The following is a 20,807-nucleotide window of genomic DNA, read 5'->3' on the forward strand; positions in this document are numbered from 1 at the left end:
TTTTGTGTCTTGTCTATACACATATATGTGAATAACTAAGAAGAGCATTGACAAAACTATTTTCTATTTTTAGATCAAGCGAATTTATGTTCATTTGACTGCTACATGAATATATTTGTACATGAACAATTAAAAAATTATTTACGGATTAAATATAAAAAATGAAACAGGCGACGCTTTTCGACCATAATGCGTCACTTGATTCCAAAATTCAAGAACAAACGACCCTTCTTCAAGAGAATGCATAGTGTATTCTCTCAATTAAAAAAAGCAAAATTTTTAAAAAACATGCAAATTTTATAAAGAATAAAGGTGTACTTGAAAAATAGAAAAATAAACAGCAATCTTTGATATTTTGCTTTACATTTTTAAGAAATATTTTCAATTTTTATTTGTTAAATGAAAAATAAAAAATTAATCAAAGGAAAAAAAATATAATTGGGAGAAAATGCGTGTTTTTACCATTTTTTGAAAATTTTTGGTGCATTTTAAGATTTTTACACGCTCCGTTGAATCCCTTTTTCTTTTTTAAAACTACATCAAGTACACTACCTAATAGATATTAGATTTGGAAGCAATCTAAGAGAGACTTGAAGAGTGAGATATTTCGGGTTTCATTTTTCATTTGCCTACGTTGTCGTCGGCCAGGAAGCTGGATTTCTCTGTGTCGCCCTCGTGATTTTCTTGGTTTCTTCTTTCTTTGTCTCCATCGTTTAGGTGAGTTTCTTTTTTCTTTGTGGTTGGAGGAGACATGAGGGTTTTTTTTTTTTTCTTTTTTCATTTTAACTATAGGTTAGAAATTTTGTTTGTGATATTGCTTGACATTGTTTTGCTAAGTTCAACAAGTATTTTATGTTGAAGATCAACTTGATTCAAGATGGTCTATTGTTTTAACTTCACCACAATATCGTATTTTTGTTGAAGAAGATGTTCTTGGAGATACTATGATGGTTCACAATCTATTTGTCATATAATTGCCAAGTATCGATGAAAATGATAATGAGGATGAATGTGAGAGTGACTATGTTTGTAATGACTATGAGGAGAGAAATGTGCCTCATCAAATCTTAAGAACAATGGTAATATTCTTTAAATTTTCATTTACTAAATTACAAATTTAATAATGATTAATATTTTATTTATTTTGCATAAGTGTTAATAACTTTTTTTATTTTTTCATATGCAGTATGAGGGTGTAATATCGTCAACGAAAGGACGTTAACTTCCATCTCAATGAGTATGCATTCATGGAAGTTTAATTAATATTAAATTTGTTATGAAAAATACAATAGCTTACAAATTATGTAAAAATATGTCAATAAGATGATATTTAATTTGTTATGCCAAAATATTTATTTAAAATTTTTGTATTCTAATTATTTTGGATGAAGCTAGTTTTCATTTTTTTTATTTTAATTATTTTTATATTTTTATTATTTTAATCACTTTTCACAAAATTTGAAAAAAAAAAAAAAGAAGAAGGGGCGACGCATTAACAAATAATGCGTCGCTAAAAGTGTCGATACGTCGTTAAATAGGCGACTCTATTAATGCGTTGCTAAATAGGATTAATGCGTTGCTAAACAGTCGACTCTATTAATGCGTTGCTAAATAGGATTAATGCGTTGCTAAACAGTCAACTCTATTAATGCATCACTAAATAGACGACTCTATTAATGCGTCACTAAATAGGTAACCCATTAGCGACTAATATATTTAGCGATAATATATGAAACAGTCACTAATATATTTTTAGTGATATTATTGTGAAGCGTCGCTAAATAATGTATCATTATAAGTGGATTAATAGAATGCATCGCTAAAAGTCAATATGCATCGCTAAAAACTAAAATATAGGCGACTCTTATACTGCATCACTTATTGTCTTATGGATTTAGCGATAGGACGTTAGGCGATGCTGTGCGATACGTCGTTGTTTATTTTGTGTAACGCATTTATTGTGTCATTTATCAATGCAATTCTAGTAGTGAAAAAAAAATCACAATACTAAAGAAAAAAATACACATAAGTTAGAATCCATGTTAAGTACCATAATTTTAACGTAAGAAGAAAGAAATATGGAGATAAAGAAGATCGTTACCATGATGGGCATAGGTACTGCAGGAGTTGCACCTTCATGTGTAGATGTGATCTTTAGGCTTCAGCTGCTTTTTGTGTATCTTGTTCAAAATCAGCCTTTGGATATTGAACGTCTAATGCTTTAATACGTAATTTTATTTCATAAAGAAAAAGAGAGTAAATTTCATCATATATAATTCTTCAATTTTTTGTTTTGTTTTGGAGAAATGAATATTTGTTCCCTCTTGTTAGTAGTCCACTTACATAATTTACTATAAATAATACTTATAAGATTATAAAAAAATAAATAAAAAAAAATAAAAAAAAAAAACACTTATAATAAGCTCTCATTTGGTATAGTTTTTGCTTCTTCAAAATTGCTTGCTAAAAGTTTATTTTTTATTGGCTTTAAAATCTCTTAGAAGCATTGAGGTATGGAATATTTTGAAAATATTATCCAAATATTTTTAGAAGCAATTGTTGAGCTTTAAAAGTCAGAAGTACTCTCTTACAACCGTTGCCAAACTAGATTTAAAGTATCACTAAATTTAAGGACTTAAATATCACTAAATTTATTTACCGAATATTTGCTTTGTTTCTACATAAATACTTTTTGTAATTTTGCCAGGTAGAAAAGTATGATACATGCTAGAATCCAGACCACTCAAGGAGTCTCGGACAGCAGTTGAAGAGGCTCAGATCACACTCGTACTGTTAATAGCAACTGAAAATTGACATGAGTCATCAGCAATACTATGAACAGGTCAATTAAGGATTCAATAGGTCTGACGCCAGACGCAGCAGAAGAGAAGTTCTTATCATCAACATCAAGCAATGTCTCTACTTGATCCACTTTAATAATGTTAAGACGCGCTCCTATGTCAGAACGAAAACCATAAATACAGTATAACCCAGAACATGTAGCTGCCACACCAATAAAAGTTGCAGCTGTGCTTTGCTGCAGAAGAAGAAAGAAAGTGACAGAAACAGCCAAGAAAAATGCTGCAGCTTACCAACTTCTACTGAAATTTATGTTATCTATTACTAGCAAGCTTGTTTTGCAACACACTGAAAAGTCTTTACCATTGTTTATGGAACAGTAGTGGCTACTCGAGTCATTGCTATTAATTAGTAGGAAACTAGATGCACGGTTCTACACAACTTTAGCTGTATCAGAAAGGGCAAGAGTTGACCTCCTGCGAGTTTGGTGAGGATGAAAGCTGGATTAACACCATATTCAAAGACTCCAGAAAGGAAACAATTTGTGCAGGAAGAGACCACACCATGAAAACTTGATTGATCATGGTCACAGCAATTTGGACATGTATTATGATGATCGTCTGGCCTTGCTACTCGTCGACCTTGCGTGAAGTGGATCACCTATTTTTATCCAAAAATATTCCTGAAGTCATATATCAGGAAAATTATTAAGTAAGTTTCATTGTGGTGAAGAACTCAGATTCTCATTCATAATAAAGAAAAAAAAAAAAAAAAGGGACTACGAAGCAAAAAAGTACTGTCATGCATGAATTCAAACGAAGAGGAGAAGAAGAGGAAGGTTACCATTGTCTTTTGTATTGGCTCGTGTCCATGTGTAGATATGATCTCCAGGCTGTAGGTTTTCCCTCTCGATGTCAAACGTAACTATATTTCTCACCTTAAAACTCCATAAACTGAGTACAAGATATAGAGATATAAAAAAAGCTATATTTGGAAGCTATTCTTTGTCTGTTACAGTAACAGCCAAGAAAAATGAAGCAGTTTGCCAACGTTTGCCAAAATTTATGTTATCTATCACTACCAAGCCTATTTTGCAATACATTGCAAAGTCTTTACCATTGTTTATGAAACGGTAGTGGCTATTGGAGTCGCTGCTAGTAAGGAAATTAAGTGCATGGTTCAGCACAACGTCAGGTTGGTCAGCAAGGGCAAGAGTTGTACCTCCTCCAAGTTTGGCGAGGATGAAAGCTGGATTAACACCATATTCAAAGAGATAGAGATGATCTGCACCAGAATCGAAACAATCTATGCAACAATAGACCACACCATGAACACTTGATTGATCATGATCTCTGCATTTTGGACAGGTACTATGAGGATCGTCTGATCTTGCTCCTCGTCGACCTTGAGTGAAGTGGATCACGTTTTCAGCATCCAAATATATTCTTGAAGTCATATATATCAGGAAAATTATTAAGTAACTTTCAGGGTGGCGAAGAACTCAGATTCTCGTTCGTAAGGAAGCAAAAAAAAAAAAAAAAAAAAGGTCTGTGAAGCCCAAAAGTACTGTCAGGCATGAATTCAAAAGAAATGGAGAAAAAGAGGAAGGTTTGTTAAAAAAATAAAACAATAATAATAATAATTTGTAATTTGGCAAAGTCGGTTGAGTGGTGAAGATTCAAGAAATTACACTCATGTTGCAATTAATCTTGCAATTGATGATAGCAATTAATGAAAGGGAGTCAAAATTGTTTACTAAAGCCATAGCAAGTTGCCACATGTAAGCTAGCTTTATATGTATTGATTAGATAATTGATAGATTGACATGTGTCCTCATGAGTTGTATTTTTACTTGTATAGAAAAGAAAACAGCAAAGCAAGCGTATGGTGGTAGTTACTTTGGAACCGCCTCTTTTAGCTTATATATAGGCTTGTACTCTTATTTTGAATTAATTATGAAAAATAAAGAAGTTATAACGTGCATTCCTTCTGTGTTTTGTGGCTCTTCTCTTCCTTCAATTTTAATTAGTCTCGGCCACCCTCTTTTCTTTTACCAAACAAGTATTTTTTCAAATCTCTTCAAATTTAAGCCTTCATTTTAAACACTTTTTCATATAATATCCAACAAATTTGGTATCAGAGCCTCGTTCTTGCCCCCTTTATAAAATATCCATGGCAACCAATAACCAATCAACCTTTAGTTATGCTCAAAATCTAATTCCCATCTTTACTGGTGAGAATTATGATTTTTGGTGCATCCAAATGAAAACCCTTTTTATCTCACAAGATTTGTGGGATATAATTGAAGAAGGCTGTGATGAGCTTTTAAGTCCTGAGCAACTGCAGTCGTGGACGGAAGTAGCAAGAAAGGAGTAATAGCAGTAAACTCCAAAGGAGGTAACTCTAAACTCATCCATGATGTGCTTTATGTTCCTAGCTTAACATCAAATCTCTTAAATGTTGGCTAGTTACTACGAAAGAATTATTCTGTAATTTTTGATGGAGAAGAAAGCACAATTATTGATAAAAATAAAAACGTCATGGTGGCAAAAAAAAAAAAATTGAATCAAAATAATATTTTTCCTCTTATTATGCCACATGATGAAAAACTAGCTTTTCAAAGTCAAAAATTGGATGAGTCATACTTATGGCATCTAAGATATGGGCATTTAAATTATAATGGCCTAAAATTATTAAAAAACAAAAATATGGTTTAGGCTTACCTCTTATTGCCCACATAAATAAAGTCAGTGAGGGATGCATATATGGAAAAATGCATAGATTGCCATTTTCCAAAAATACCTGGAGAGCAAAGGCACCATTAGAGTTGGTACATTCTGATATTTTTGGACCAACTCAAACTCCATCTCTAAATGGAAGGAGATACTTCCTTCTATTTATTGATGATTATACCAGAATTATGTGGGTATATTTTCTGAAAGAAAAGTCAGAAGCTTTTTCAATATTCCAAGAATTCAAGACGCTTGTAGAAAAGCAAGTTGAAAAGTCGCTGAAGACACTTCAAACAAATCATGGTGGAGAATTCATGTCTAAACCATTTATGGAGTACTACAAGAAAAATGGAGTTCAAAGACAACTCACTATTCGACACACCCCGCAGCAAAATGGTGTGGCAAAGTGAAAAAATAGAACAATTGCAGAAATGCCCAGAAGTATGCTGGAGGAGAAAGGCCTTCCAAATGACTATTGGGCAGAAGCTGTCAACACTGCTGTCTACAATTTGAATAGATCTCCAACAAGAGTTGTCCTGAATAAGACTCCATGTGAAGCGTGGCACAAACAAAAGCCCTACGTACAACTTTTAAAAGTATTTGGATGCGTAGCTTACACACATGTCCCCTCACAATACAGAGAAAAATTTGATGAAAAAAAAAGAAAAATAGATATTCCTTGGATACAGCAGTGAGTCAAAAGGTTACCGACTGTACAATCCAAAAACAACTAAGTTGATAATTTCTAGAGATGTTATCTTTGACGAATCTATAGCATGGAATTAGGAAAACACTTCCAAAACAAGAGCAAAAATATTTGAAGAAATTCCTATTCAAGATAAGTCAGATTCTCAACCAATTCAAGATGCTGGTCCAAATACAAGTCGTCAAGAATCTTCAGGCCCAGTCCAAAGAATGGATATATCTTCATGTGACAGTCCAGACCACCTGCATGTAGATATTTTTCGCTTTGGGCCTGAAGAATCCTCTTACAACTCAGCCCTCACGGGTTTAAAACGTGTCTCAGTGGTTAGGGGGAATCCTCTTCCAACCCCTACACTTGTCAGTCCCACTGGCCCGGGCCTTCCAGGCCCAACCAAGATATTGTCCGCTTTGGAAGCCAAGTGGTGAGCTCAATCCTACTCTCACGGTTTTACTTTTCCTCATGGAAACAGGTCTACAAGGGAAAGGTATCCATATGCTTATAAGTCATGCTTCGTTCTCCTTTCCAACTAATGTGGGACTTCACACTTCAGATGATGAATCACCACCAAGAAAGGTATGCTCACTCGTAGATATTTATGAATCTACCAATATTGCATTTTTTACATGTGAGTCTCAAAATTTTGAAGAAGCAATAAAAGAAGATATTTGGATTAAAGCAATGGATGAAGAAATTGCAACAATTGAAAAAAATGATACATGGGAAATGGTGGATCTACCTGAAGGCAAAGATGTTATTGGACTCAAATGGATCTATAAAACCAAGTACAAAGAAGATGGAACAATTCAGAAGCACAAAGCATGGCTGGTCGCCAAAGGCTATTCACAACAGCCAGGAATCGACTTCAATGAGACATTCGTACCAGTTGCTCGAATGGAAACTGTTAGAACAGTTCTAGCATTAGCTGCTCAAATGGAGGTACCTGTTTATCCACTAGATGTCAAATTAGCATTCCTTAATGGAAAACTCAAAGAGGAAGTATATGTGGAACAATTTTTAGGTTACAAAATCAAAGGAAAAGAAAACAAAGTCTTACGATTAAAGAAGGCATTATATGGATTAAAGCAAGCACCACGAGCTTGAAATAGCAAAATTGATTCATACTTCAGACAAAACGGATTTCAACGGAGTCCAAGTGAGCCCTCTTTATATGTCAAAAAAAGAAGGTATGTAAGATATTCTCATTGTCTGCTTATATGTTGATGATTTGATTTGTACTGGTACTAATCCAAAAATGGTAGAAGAATTCAAAAGAGCAATGATGAAAGAATATGATATGACAAATCTTGGCCTAATGAAATATTTTCTTGGCATCCAAATTCAACAAGCAAAAGGAGAAATATTTATTTCTCAAGAAAAATATTTAAATGATCTTCTTAAACGGTTTCACATGGACAACTGTAAACTTATGTCTACACCAATGGCGTTAAATGAGAAGTTGCGTAAGGATGACAGTGCAAAAAAAACTGATGCAACATATTACAGAAGCTTAGTTGGATGCCTCATTTATCTAACAAATACCAGGCCAGATATTGTTTTTGCTGTTAGTTATGTTTCCAAATTCATGCACGAGCCAAGTAAAAATCACCACATTGCAGCAAAGAGAATCCTTCGCTATCTATAAGGTACCAGAAAGCTTGGAATTAAGTATGCCAAATAAGCAAATAACAAGCTCATCGAACATACAGACAATGATTGGGTAGGCTCTGTAGATGATCGTAAAAGCATCTCAGGATATTTATTTTGCTTAGGTACAAAACCAATTTCTTGGTTATCAAAGAAGCAAAGGATCGTGGCATTATCTTAGGCAGAAGTAGAATATATATCCGCTACAGATGCAGGAAGTGAAGCAGTATGGCTTAGAAAACTTTTATCAGATATGCAACATAAAGAAACTGCTCCAACAATTATCAGATGCAATAATATGTCAGCAATAGCAATGATAAAAAATCAAGTGTTCCACAGCAGGTCAAAGCACATAGAAATTCAACATCAGTTCATCAGATATTTGGTTGAAGAAGATGAAATTAAACTTGAATTTATCAACACATCTGAGCAACTGGTAGATATTTTTACAAAACCAACAACAACAGAAAAGCTAGAAAACTTTAAGAGCTTTGCCAAAATTACAAATTAAGAGCGGGTGTTAAAAAAATAAAATAATAATAATAATAATTTGTAATTTGGCAAAGTTGGTTAAGTGTTGAAGATTCAAGAAATTACACTCTTGTTGCAATTAATGTTGCAATTGATGATAGCAATTAATGAAAGGGAGTCAAAATTGTTTACCAAAGCCATAGCAAGTTGCCACATCTAAGCTAGCTTTATATGTATTGATTAGATAATTGATAGATTGACATGTGTCCTCATGAGTTGTATTTTTATTTGTATGGAAAAGAAAATAGCAAAGCATGCATATGGCGGTAGTTACTTTGGAACCGCCTCTTTTAGCTTATATATAGGCTTGTACTCTTGTTTTGAATTAATTATGAAAAATAAAGAAATTATAACGTGCATTCCTTCTGTATTTTTTAGCTCTTCTCTTCCTTCAATTTTAATTAGTCTCAGCCACCCTCTTTTCTTTTACCAAACAAGTATTTTTTCAAATCTCCTCAAATTTAAGCCTTCATTTTAAACAGTTTTTCACATAATATCCAACAAGGTTACCATGTTCTTTTCTATTGGCTCGTGTCCATGTGTAGATGTGATCTCCAGGCTGTAAGTTTTCCTTCCTGGTTTCCTTGAGAAGCACCTTACAGATCTTGTTCCACAGTTCACTCATCTTACAACTGGGATATGTTTTTCTCTCCGCCCTTCAAATTTGTGTTTGAGGAAATGGAAAGCTGAACTGAACCACACTATAGAGGCAATGCCAATATTCAATACCCTGACAATACAGGTTTTGGACTGTAATGCGGAAAGGATTGGATTGGCTGACAAAAGGGTAAGACCATATTTCTATATTCTTAAACAAATAATTATGACAGCAAATAATAAGGGAAAAGATGCTACCTCATATTGTATGTCAGCAAGTCAGTGTCACTTATCTCCATCAAATTAGTCAACAATGGCAGCATATGTATATCAATCCTATTGCTAGGAGTTTTTTAGTTCTCCAAATTATGAGTGTACATGTTTATTTAATTTGCTTTGAATAACCAAAAATCATCTTACAGTGGGATACATTACTCTCTATTTGTCTCTGTTCTTACTGTGGGATAAAAGTGTTGCAAAGCGTAAATGTTACAAATAAATGTGTAATAATTTATAAAATTTAATTGTTGTAATTTTATAATTATTAAAATGAAAATAATGTATATAAGTTATTTATTTATTTATTTATTTTTCCAAAAATACAATAATATCAAAAAATAATATATAATATATGATTTTTTATTTTTTATTCTTCGGTTCAAATCTCAATTTTAAAATAAAATACTTAACAACCAAATATTTGTTCAACAAGAAAACACCAAAGTGGCAAAAAATTCTTTTATAATTATTCTAGAACTATCAAAATCATTACCAAACTAAGCTTAGATATATCAGTAAATGTATGATTGAACAAGATGTTAAAATTTCAGGACATATGATGTTATCCTTAGATTCATTACCATTCGGAAATAAAAATTCGAAGTTCCATTAAAAAATAATAGTAGTTTAAGGTGAGCCTAAGAAAAGGCATAGCTAGTTCAGAATAAATACTTGCATACTAAATCACAACAAAAATTTTAAGTTTATATGCTTAACATCCAAAACAAAAAGTATCAATCATTAAAAATTAAAACTCAACGAATAACCCCATATAAATCCCACATAAATCATAAATTAATCCACGATTTTAGTTGCTTTGATTCTCTTTCAGAATAGTAACTTCTTGCCTTCAAGAGACTTGAATTGAGGCTCTAGCCAAAAACATCGACCATTACGTCTCCAAGGTGGCATTATCTTAAGTCCAACTTGATAAGCTTTCGGACAACGTGTAGCATCAGCAACAAATCTAAACATAGTGTTGATGAAATAAAATGTAGCAGCCACATGAATAGGATTGCGAATCTTGAATGTAAGTAAGCAAATTATGCCAGCACAAACCACACCAGAGAAAAATACTATCTGCCCGCTCCTGTTCTCAAAGGCAACCCTGTTTTGCAATGTATTGCAAGGTCTTCACAGTTGTTGTTGATAAGGTTGTATGCATCGTAGCCTTGAAGCCTTTGGCAGCCACGGTACAAGACGGATCTAGGAGGATCAGCAGAGCCAAGGGTACAGGTCCCTCCTCGAGTTTTGGCTATAAAGAAAGCAAGACTAACGCCATATTTATAGAGATAGAGTTCATCACCATTAAGAAAATCTTCTAAGCTGCAATAATTCACATGAGTTCTCTCTGCTTGATTACCGGGGACTGAGGACCTGGGTAAAATAGGGTCTCCTTGAGTTCTCTCTGCTTGATTACTGGTGGCGGAGGAGCTGGGTAAAATAGGGTCTCCTGCACGAACAAGGTGGATCACTTCTTTCTGTCTGCTTCCGTGAATGTCACCGACATATATGCCTGGCCAAGTCACATGAATGGCAGACAGAATAAGCTAACCCGTTGGTGGCGAATCCATCATGACATATATAATTTTATAAAGTTAGTATATGTTGATATGATCATGATTGTAAAATTTTTATACTGTAAGAGAAGGAATCAGGATTCTCATACTATCATAAACATTGTTTGTCACAAAGTGAAAGAGATTAAACTAATGTATAAATGAAAACCTTCTTAAAATACTGTTAATTAAATTGATTGTCACTCTTCCAAAAGCTTAAGTTGTTTGGATGTCTATATATATATATATACATATGTCAATGATTGTATTTATATTATTGAATTACTAATAGAGATATTGAAAAGATATACAACAGACGTTTTTTTTCCAGTCTTGGTTAAGTAGTCTAGTTTCTAATTAAAGAACTTGTCAAATATTTCCATCAGATTCTGTTCAAGCACTTCCTACAATTGAGGGGAAGGAAATAACTGCTTCAAGGAAATGACAAAGCATATATGTAAGTACAAATACATATACTCATGTATATTTAAATTAATTACCTAATCCTAATTAATTTTCCAAAAGCAATTCTATGCTCTAAACAATAGGCAGATTTCCTATTCAATAAAGTTCAAAACTACATAATATTCCTACACTAAATTAGAGGTTTCTTATGCTATCATGGACACGAGTGAAACAGAGACAGTCAATTATTCAAATTAGATATACAGATAAAAACAGTTTTTTTTTTTTAACTCTATTCTTTTCAATAATGGAAAGAGAAATAAAACGAAGATGTTACAACCGAGATTGTCAAAAATGCCATTCATAGCGTAGTATTCAACCTAGATATACATTATATATTACACAACAAACATGGAAAATATCAGCAAAGCAAATGATCCCTAACAATTTTTTTTTTACTTGTTATATAAATCACAAGAAGCAACCTTGCGTGAACATGAAAAATAAGAACTAGTTAAAGAAATAAAAAGAAAAAAGAACAAACAAGAAGAATGTAATTCTTTGCCGAAGTATGGTGTAATGCCAATTTCAGTTGTCTACTGAATTTAATCAGACTAACAATTTAGGATTGTCAACTTACTAAGCCATAACCTTAAAACAACTAAAGTAGATTCTTAATGCCTTATTTGGTTTGCGACAAATTAATTTGAAAAAATTGAGATGAAAGTGGTTTCATCAAAATATATAGATGTTTTTTCACATTTTATTGGGAATTAGTTTGACATATTTCTTTAACGGCAGTGTTATCCTCCCTTTGAATATTTCCAACTACTAATAAAGATTAGAGGGAAATTATAATTCTATGGAAACTAATACAATAAATGGATTTCTGAAAACCTTATCACAGGCCAAACATGGTTCAAGTAGTTGAGTTAGATAAAAGATAATGATATATAGTTAAAAGAATTGGGTTCGGGGCATCAAAATAAAATCACAATAGTAAAGGAACAATACACATAAATTAGAATCGATGTTATATACCATAATTTTAACATAAGAAGAAAGAAATATGGAGATAAAGAAGATCATTACCATGATGGGCATGGGCTCTGCGGGAGAAGCCCCTCCATGCGTAGATGTGATCTCCAGGCTTCAGCTGCTTTTTATGTATCTTGTTCGAAAGCAACCTCTGGATATTGGATGTCTAATATTTTAGTAAATAATTTTATTTTATAAACAAAAAAGAGAATAAATTTCATCATATATAGTTCTTCAATTTTTGTGTTTTATTTTGAAGAAATGTATATTGTTCCCTTTTGTTAGTAGTCCACTTCCATATTTTACCATAAACATTACTTATATGATAAAGAAAAAAAAAAATTATAGTAAGGCCTCATTTGACATAGTTTTTGCTTTTTCCAAAAGTGCTTGCCACAAATCTATTTTCTATTGGCTTTTGTTAAAAGCTCATGGAAGTTTTGGAAGTCTGAAATATTATAAAAAATTGTCTAAACATTTTATAAGTAATTTTTGAGCTTTAAAAGCTAGAAGTAGCTTTTCAAAAGTTATAACAAACAAGATTTAGGTATCATTAAATTTATTTATCGAATATTTATTTTGTTTCTGCATAAATAATAATAATAATGATGATGATGATGATGATGAAAATATTACTTTTTGTAATATTGCTAGGTAGAAAAGTACGATACATGCTAGAATCCAGACCACTCGAGGAGTCTCAGACAGCAGTTGACGCGGCTCCGACCACGTTCGTACTGTTAATAGTAACGGAATATTGAAAAGAGTCATCAGCAATACTATGAACAGGTCAATTAAGGATTGAATAGGTCTGAAACCCGACGCAGCAGAAGACAATTCCTTTGCAACACGAGGCAATGTCTCTACTTGATCCACTTTAATAACATTAGGACGGGCTCCGATATCAGAACCAAATCTATAAATACAGTATAAGCCAAAACATGTAGCTATCACACCAGTAAAAGTTGCATCTGTGATTTGCTGCAGAAAAAGAAAGAATGTGACAGTAACAGCCAAGAAAAATGCTGCAGCTTGCCAACTTCTGCTGAAATTTATGTTATCTATCACTAGCAAGCCCGTTTTGCAATACATTGCAAAGTCTTTACCATTGTTTATGAAACGGTAGTGGCTGCTGGAGTCATTGCTACATTGCAAAGTCTTTACCATTGTTTATGAAACGGTAGTGGCTGCTGGAGTCATTGCTACTAATTTGTAGGAAACTAGATGCACGGTTCTTCACATCTTTAGCTGGATCAGCAGGCGCAAGAGTTGCACCTCCTGCGAGTTTGGTGAGGATGAGATCTGGTTTAACACCATATTCAAACAGATACGGATTATCTCCACCAGAAAGGAAACAATCTATGCAGGAAGAGACCACACCAGGACTTGATTGATCATGGCCGCTGCAATTTGGAGATGTACCACAGCGATCATCTGACCTTTCTCGTCGACCTTGAGTGAAGTGGATCACGTTTTTTTCATCCAGATATATTCCTGAAGTCATATATATCAGGAAAATCATTAAGTAAATTTCATGGTGGTGAAGAACTTAGATTCTCATTCATAAGAAAGTCTGTGAAGCACAAAAGTACGGTCAGGCATGAATTCAAAAGAAATGGAGAAGAAGAGGAAGGTTACCGTGGTCTTTTGTATTGGCTCGTGTCCATGTGTAGATGTGATCTCCATGCCGCAGGTTTTCTTTCTTTGTTTCCTTGAGAAGCACCTTCCAGGTCTTGTTCTGCAGCTCATTCATCTTACAACTGTGCTCTTCAAATTGTGTTTTAGAAAATGGGAGTTTAATTCAACCCCCAGTAGAGATGCAATGCCAATACTTAATACCCTAATACTTAATACACGTGGAGATTGAATGGGATGGAAGGCTGAGATGGTTTCTGTGACGGATGGATGTGGTTGCTTGCCGTGAGAATAGTTTTTCCCTTTTTGATTTTGGCGCGTCGAGGACGCTGACAACGACAAAAGTTGAGGAGGTTGAATCCCACGTGGACCTCTGTGTGTGTCGGAGAGAAGTGAAGAAATTGAGGTGGTCCGCTGGCTTAGGCAATTCCCACTTTTAACAAAAGAAGAAGAAAATGTGGTCTTAGACTCTCAGCCACCCTATGTTTGTTTGTTTGTTTTTATATTTGGTTTCCTGGAAAGAAATAAAAATGCCTAATTTTTATTAATTCCTGTTTTACTGAAAATTGTATTTTCCTACGTAATTATGAAACTTTTTGCGGTTGCTTCATTAAAATGATCAAAATACCTACACTATGACAAGGAACTATTAACCATTTTTCCATAATTTTAAAAAATGTGACCAAAAATTCAATGATTGCTTAAAACTTCCAGTATTCCTTAATGAGAAAAAAAAAAATATATATATATATATATATATTGCAAAAAGGAAAAAAAAAAATAGAGAGAAAAAATTGGTCCCCTAGTTCCAAATTTGATTGGCCATCAAGAAAACTTTTCATATCTCCATAAAACATCAGTGTCTCATTTTTCTCCTATCCAACACTTCAACAAATCATTTATTTTTTTTGGACAAATCAGGTAACGATGATTTCTGATATTTGATTTTCATTCTAAATTTAATCACTATTAAAAAAAAATAATAATAAGACATTTTATACCCATCATGTGTCCCATTTGTAAAAACTTTAAATTCTTTATAGAAAATTTGAACAATAACTAAGGTATACATTTAGTAAAACTTTAATTTAATCTATTTTATTTTTTTTTATAATGCTTTAATTTATAGTATTATTTTACTGGGTAAGCTTGATATATTTAGATTATCTGAAATGGAGATTTTTTTTCTTTTTTTTTTTTTTGGGTTACTTGCAGGTTTTTGAACAAGAACAATAAGAGGTGGAATCATTAATGGGGATTATCATTTTGGAATTGTTGCTATTATTTGGTTTCTAGATCAAGATTTAAAGATCTTTTTTTGTAATTGTTGCAGATATAGGAAAGAAATTTGATATCTGAATTACATTTAGTAAAACTTTAATTTAATCAATTTTAGTTTTCTTTATAATACTTTAATTTATAGTATTATTGTACTAGGTAAGTTTGATATATTTATGTAACAGTCAAGTCCACCCACATGAGATATTGTCTGTTTTGAAAGCTAGGTGGTGAGCCAAATCCTACCCCTCATGGTTTTACTTCCTCACAAGAAGGTCTTTCAAGGAAAAGACATCCACACCCTCTTATAACACATGCTCCGTTCCCTTCTCCTCCCTGACAGGGAATGTAAAACCATGAGGGGTAGGATTGGGCTCACTACCTAGCTTCCAAAGCAGACAATATCTCGGTTGGGCCTAGGAGGTCCAGGCCAGTGGGATTGGCAGGTGAAGGAGTGGGACACCTAACCACTGAGAGGCCTTTTAAAACCGTACAGGCTCGGCCCAAAGTAGACAATATCTCATGCGGATGGACTGGGCTTTCTTTTCTTTTTTTTTTTTTTTTCTTTTTTTGTCTTTTGTTACTTATAAATTTTTGAACAAGAAGAATAAGAGGCGGAATCATTAATGGGGATTATCATTTTGGAATTGTTGCTGTCATTTGGTTTCTAGATCAAGATTAAAAGATCCTTTTTGTAATTGTTGCAAATATAGGAAAGAAATTTGATTGTGCAAAATTTTTTTTTTTCTCTTTTTATGTGTAGATAATTTTGATTATCATATGTACCATCAGTTATTTTTGAATGGTTGATATCAATCTATTAAAAAAAAATAGTTTTAAATTTTTATTATTTATTTTTGAATATATTACTTTTGTGATTATTGTTTTAACTATTATCAATTTTAGATTTAAGATAACTTTCACCTAAAAAAAAAAACAACATAGTACTATAAATTAAATTAATAATAAGTAATAAAATTAAAATTTGAAAGCTCATATAAATAAATGACACTATTTTTAATAATTAATTTCACTGCATAAAATTGATTTAAATTATTATTATTATAATAATAATAATACTTTTTAGTAACATTTTGAAAATGATTCTAAATCTTTTTTTTATAATAAAATTAAAATTTAATGAGATTTTATAATATCATTAATTTTTTTAGATATTGTCAAATGTCACTAATTGATTCATTGTTTTAATCTAATGATTTTTTAATGATATTTATAAATGTCATCAGTTGTCTTTTTAGTGATATTTTGAATTATCACTATAATTTTTAGTCACACTAGTATCATGATATTTGCAATGATTGACACTAGTTAATTAAATATCATTATACTATAACTTTAGTAACATTTTAAAATATCATAAATTTTTTTTTTTTTTATCCAAGTGATATAGCATTTGTAAATATTACGAAATTTACTTAAAATAACTTTTTCAAATGCTATAAAATGTATTCAATATAGCGTATCAAATGCTATAAAATGATATTTGTAACTATTTTTAAATATATAAGAGTATAGGACAAATACTATTAAATAATTATTTATAGCATTTAGCATAATATTTCAAAAATACTATAAAAAATAGAACTTTTTATAACATGAGTTATCATAACATTTCTAAGAATACTATTTTATAACATGAGCTATCATAACATTTCTAAAAATACAATATAGTATTCTGTACGTGCAATAAAAAATAATATATGTTGTACTGATTCTACATTCTTCAACAAATAATTATGGCAGCATTTTCTTTATTTCAACAAATAATTATGACAGCATTTTCGATATTCTTCAACAAATAATTATGACGGTAGCACTTGTTAAGTTATATATATGTGTATATATATACATATATATAGATCTAGATATATTTTGAAGGATTAGCCGACAAAAGGGTAACATGGAAAAATCGGATTGGCTGACGGAAGGGTAAGTCAATATTTCTATATTCTTCAACAAATAATTATGGCAGCATTTTCTATATTCTTCAACAAATAATTAAGTCAGCATTTTCTATATTCTTCAACAAATAATTATTGCAGCAGCACTTGTTAGATATAAAAAATATATATATATATATATATATATAAATATGACTGTATCTATATATAGATATATATATGTTGAAGGATTGGCTGACACAAGGGAAATATGCAAGGACTAGATTGGCTGACAGAAGGGTAAGTCCATATTTCCATATTCTTCAAGAAATAATTATGGCAACATTTTCTAAATAACTCCCTTATATATATATATATATATATGTCTATATATATATATATATATATATTTCTTTTTATTAAATGGTATTTTTGTATGGAATGGAACAATTTTAAACCCCCATGAAAAACCGATGGTATACAAGTTGATTATTCTGTGGTTTTGGACTGAAATTGATCAAAATCAGACTTGGATTCCCCTTGTCCGTTACCAGAAGATTGGATCACCGTTGGAATGGCCAAAAACAGTGGTCGAAAAAGGATTTTTCAATCGGATCCAAACCAGGTAGCGCAACAACCAGCGCATGAGAACAATACGGTGTTTGGACTGTAATGGACAAAGGATTGGCTGACGGAGCGGTACTCCCTATTATTAAAGAAATAGTTATTGCATGGCATCAAACAATAAGTGAAAAGATGCTATCCTAGTACCTATTATTTTACGTCTGTCAGTCTTTTAGTGTCCCTTATCTCCATGGAATTAGTCAACAAGGGTAGCATGTCACTGATAGGAAATTTTCTACTTCTCAAAGTTATGAGTGTGTACATATTTATTTTCACAGAACAGACAGAGAAAGAGATGGCGTAATGTTCATCCAAAAACTGGGCAATATAAATAACAATGCTTCGAAAACATCTGTCAGAAAGATATTTTGTTTAATATATAATCTGCTCTTATTGGTTTTGATATGAAATATTGAATTATTGGCTTTAAGGTTTGTTGTATTTTTATAAGTTTAATTTTTTGAAAATTTTAGTAGAATTTGTGATTTTTTTGTTAGGTTTATAACTTTTTATTCATAATTTAGGTTTCTTATAGATATATTTAATTTGAATTACATTTAGTAAAACTTTAATTTAATCTATTTTAGTTTTTTTTATAATGCTTTAATTTATAGTATTATTTTACTGGGTAAGCTTGATATATTTAGATTATCTGAAATGGAGATTTTTTTTTTTTTTTTTTTTTTGGGTTACTTGCAGGTTTTTGAACAAGAACAATAAGAGGTGGAATCATTAATGGGGATTATCATTTTGGAATTGTTGCTATTATTTGGTTTCTAGATCAAGATTTAAAGATCTTTTTTTGTAATTGTTGCAGATATAGGAAAGAAATTTGATATCTGAATTACATTTAGTAAAACTTTAATTTAATCAATTTTAGTTTTCTTTATAATACTTTAATTTATAGTATTGTTTTACTAGGTAAGTTTGATATATTTATGTAACAGTCAAGTCCACCCACATGAGATATTGTCCGTTTTGAAAGCTAGGTGGTGAGCCAAATCCTACCCCTCATGGTTTTACTTCCTCACAAGAAGGTCTTTCAAGGAAAAGACATCCACACCATCTTATAACACATGCTCCGTTCCCTTTTCCTCCTTGACAGGGAATGTAAAACCATGAGGGGCAGGATTGGACTCACTACCTAGCTTCCAAAGCAGATAATATCTCGGTTGGGCCTAGGAGGCCCAGGCCCGTGGGATTGGCAGGTGAAGGAGTGGGATACCTAACCACTAAGAGGCCTTTTAAAATCGTGCAAGCTGGGCCCAAAGTAGACAATATCTCATGCAGATGGACTGGGCTGTTACATTTAGATTATCTGAAATTGAGACTTTTCTTTTCTTTTTTCTTTTTTCTCTTTTCGTCTTTTGTTACTTGTAAGTTTTTGAACAAGAAGAATAAGAGGGGGAATCATTGATGGGGATTATCATTTCGGAATTGTTGCTGTCATTTGGTTTCTAGATCAAGATTTAAAGATCTTTTTTGTAATTGTTGCAAATATAGGAAAGAAATTTGATTGTGCAAATTTTTTTTTTTCTCTTTTTATGTGTAGATAATTTTGATTATCATATGTACCATCAGTTATTTTTGAATGGTTGATATCAATCTATTAAAAAAAATAGTTTTAAATTTTTATTATTTGTTTTTGAATATATTACTTTTGTGAATATTTCTATATTCTTCAATATTTCTATATTCTTCAACAAATAAATATGGCAGCATTTTCTATATTCTTCAACAAATAATTATTGCAGCAGCACTTGTTAGATATAAAATATATATATATATATATATATATGACTCTATCTATATATATATATATATGTTGAAGGATTGGCTGAGAGAAGGGAAATATGGAAGGACTAGATTGGCTGACAGAAGGGTAAGTCCATATTTCCATATTCTTCAAGAAATAATTATGGCAACATTTTCTAAATAACTCCCTTATATATATATATATATATATATGTCTATATATATATATATATATATTTTTATTAAATGGTATATTTGTATGGAATGGGACAATTATAAACCCCCATGAAAAACCGATGGTATACAAGTTGATTATTCTTTGGTTTTGGACTGAAATTGATCAAAATCAGACTTGGATTCCCCTTGTCCGTTACCAGAAGATTGGATCACCATTGGAATGGCCAAAAATAGTGGTCGAAAAAGGATTTTTCAATCGGATCCAAACCAGGTTGCGAAACATGTTCACAAAAAACAGGCCAACATGCAAAATCGGCTGCATCTGGAACAAAAAATAAAAAATAAATAATATATCGTTTTTGGCTTGCTTGATGTCATCATGATGACATCAACATGATATCAAACAATACTATAGTGCTGACATCAGCATGATGTATTCGAAGATGTCAACATAATGTTAGACAAGATGTTGCAGTCATTCTACTTATGTTAGCATGATGACATTGCATGACATGTGTGCTAATGTTATCATGCCAATGAGTAACCTAATTTACTATGCAATAATAATAATAATAATAAAAGAGTAAATAATTTAGTTAATTAATTAATAAGAAATAAGTAAATAAATAATAGGTAGTTAAAAATCATATTTTCCCTCAAAATCCTCACAATTCACTCAGTTGGAAAAGTTTTCATTTTAAAACATTTTCACAAAACCCAATAATTGTACCCCAAAAATCAAGGAATAATCAATTAAATAAATTATAAATAAAATATATTAAATTAAAGATCTAGAGTGTATAATAAGAAATAAGAATAATTTTAATAACAATTATTAAATTGTACACAAAATGTCATAAATAAAATAAGCCAAATCACAAAAAAATTTACATAAAAAATAATCAAGGAAATATCAAATTAAACGGAATGCAATAATTTAGAATGCACATAAATACAAATATTAATTTAGAACTCAATATATACATTGAAAAAACCATTTTAAAAATCCAATTATTGAATTTAGAATAAAACGTCACTAGATAAAATAAATAAAATCGTAAATAAACTTGTATTAAACAAATTTAGCATAAAACAAAAATAAACTCAATATGTAAATTATAAAATTTATTGTTTAAATCAATGAAAT

General features: G+C 31.5%; 2 protein-coding genes and 1 long non-coding RNA gene across 3 annotated transcripts; 1 reads left to right on the forward strand and 2 right to left on the reverse strand.

Moving 5' to 3' along the window:
- Positions 1-2,779: 2,779 nt before the first annotated feature.
- LOC132803425 (uncharacterized) lies at positions 2,780-4,255 on the reverse strand. The gene is made up of 3 exons (XM_060816431.1): positions 3,900-4,255; positions 3,617-3,752; positions 2,780-3,037 (listed from the first exon to the last, which is right to left on the reverse strand). Exons 1-3 carry the CDS (start codon positions 4,253-4,255, stop codon positions 2,780-2,782), a joined length of 750 nt encoding a protein of 249 aa, XP_060672414.1.
- A 5,645-nt stretch (positions 4,256-9,900) lies between these two features.
- On the reverse strand, positions 9,901-14,433 carry LOC132803394 (protein LEAD-SENSITIVE 1-like). The gene is made up of 4 exons (XM_060816249.1): positions 13,929-14,433; positions 12,927-13,784; positions 12,345-12,441; positions 9,901-10,804 (listed from the first exon to the last, which is right to left on the reverse strand). Exons 2-4 carry the CDS (start codon positions 13,455-13,457, stop codon positions 10,365-10,367), a joined length of 1,068 nt encoding a protein of 355 aa, XP_060672232.1. The 5' UTR covers positions 13,458-13,784; positions 13,929-14,433; the 3' UTR covers positions 9,901-10,364.
- A 2,916-nt stretch (positions 14,434-17,349) lies between these two features.
- LOC132803625 (uncharacterized) lies at positions 17,350-19,170 on the forward strand. The gene is made up of 3 exons (XR_009638840.1): positions 17,350-17,404; positions 17,632-17,803; positions 18,428-19,170. It is a non-coding gene; the product is annotated as an uncharacterized LOC132803625 (long non-coding RNA).
- Positions 19,171-20,807: the final 1,637 nt, after the last annotated feature.

Source organism: Ziziphus jujuba, chromosome 4 (genome assembly GCF_031755915.1).
Source record: "Ziziphus jujuba cultivar Dongzao chromosome 4, ASM3175591v1".
NCBI lineage: Eukaryota > Viridiplantae > Streptophyta > Magnoliopsida > Rosales > Rhamnaceae > Ziziphus > Ziziphus jujuba.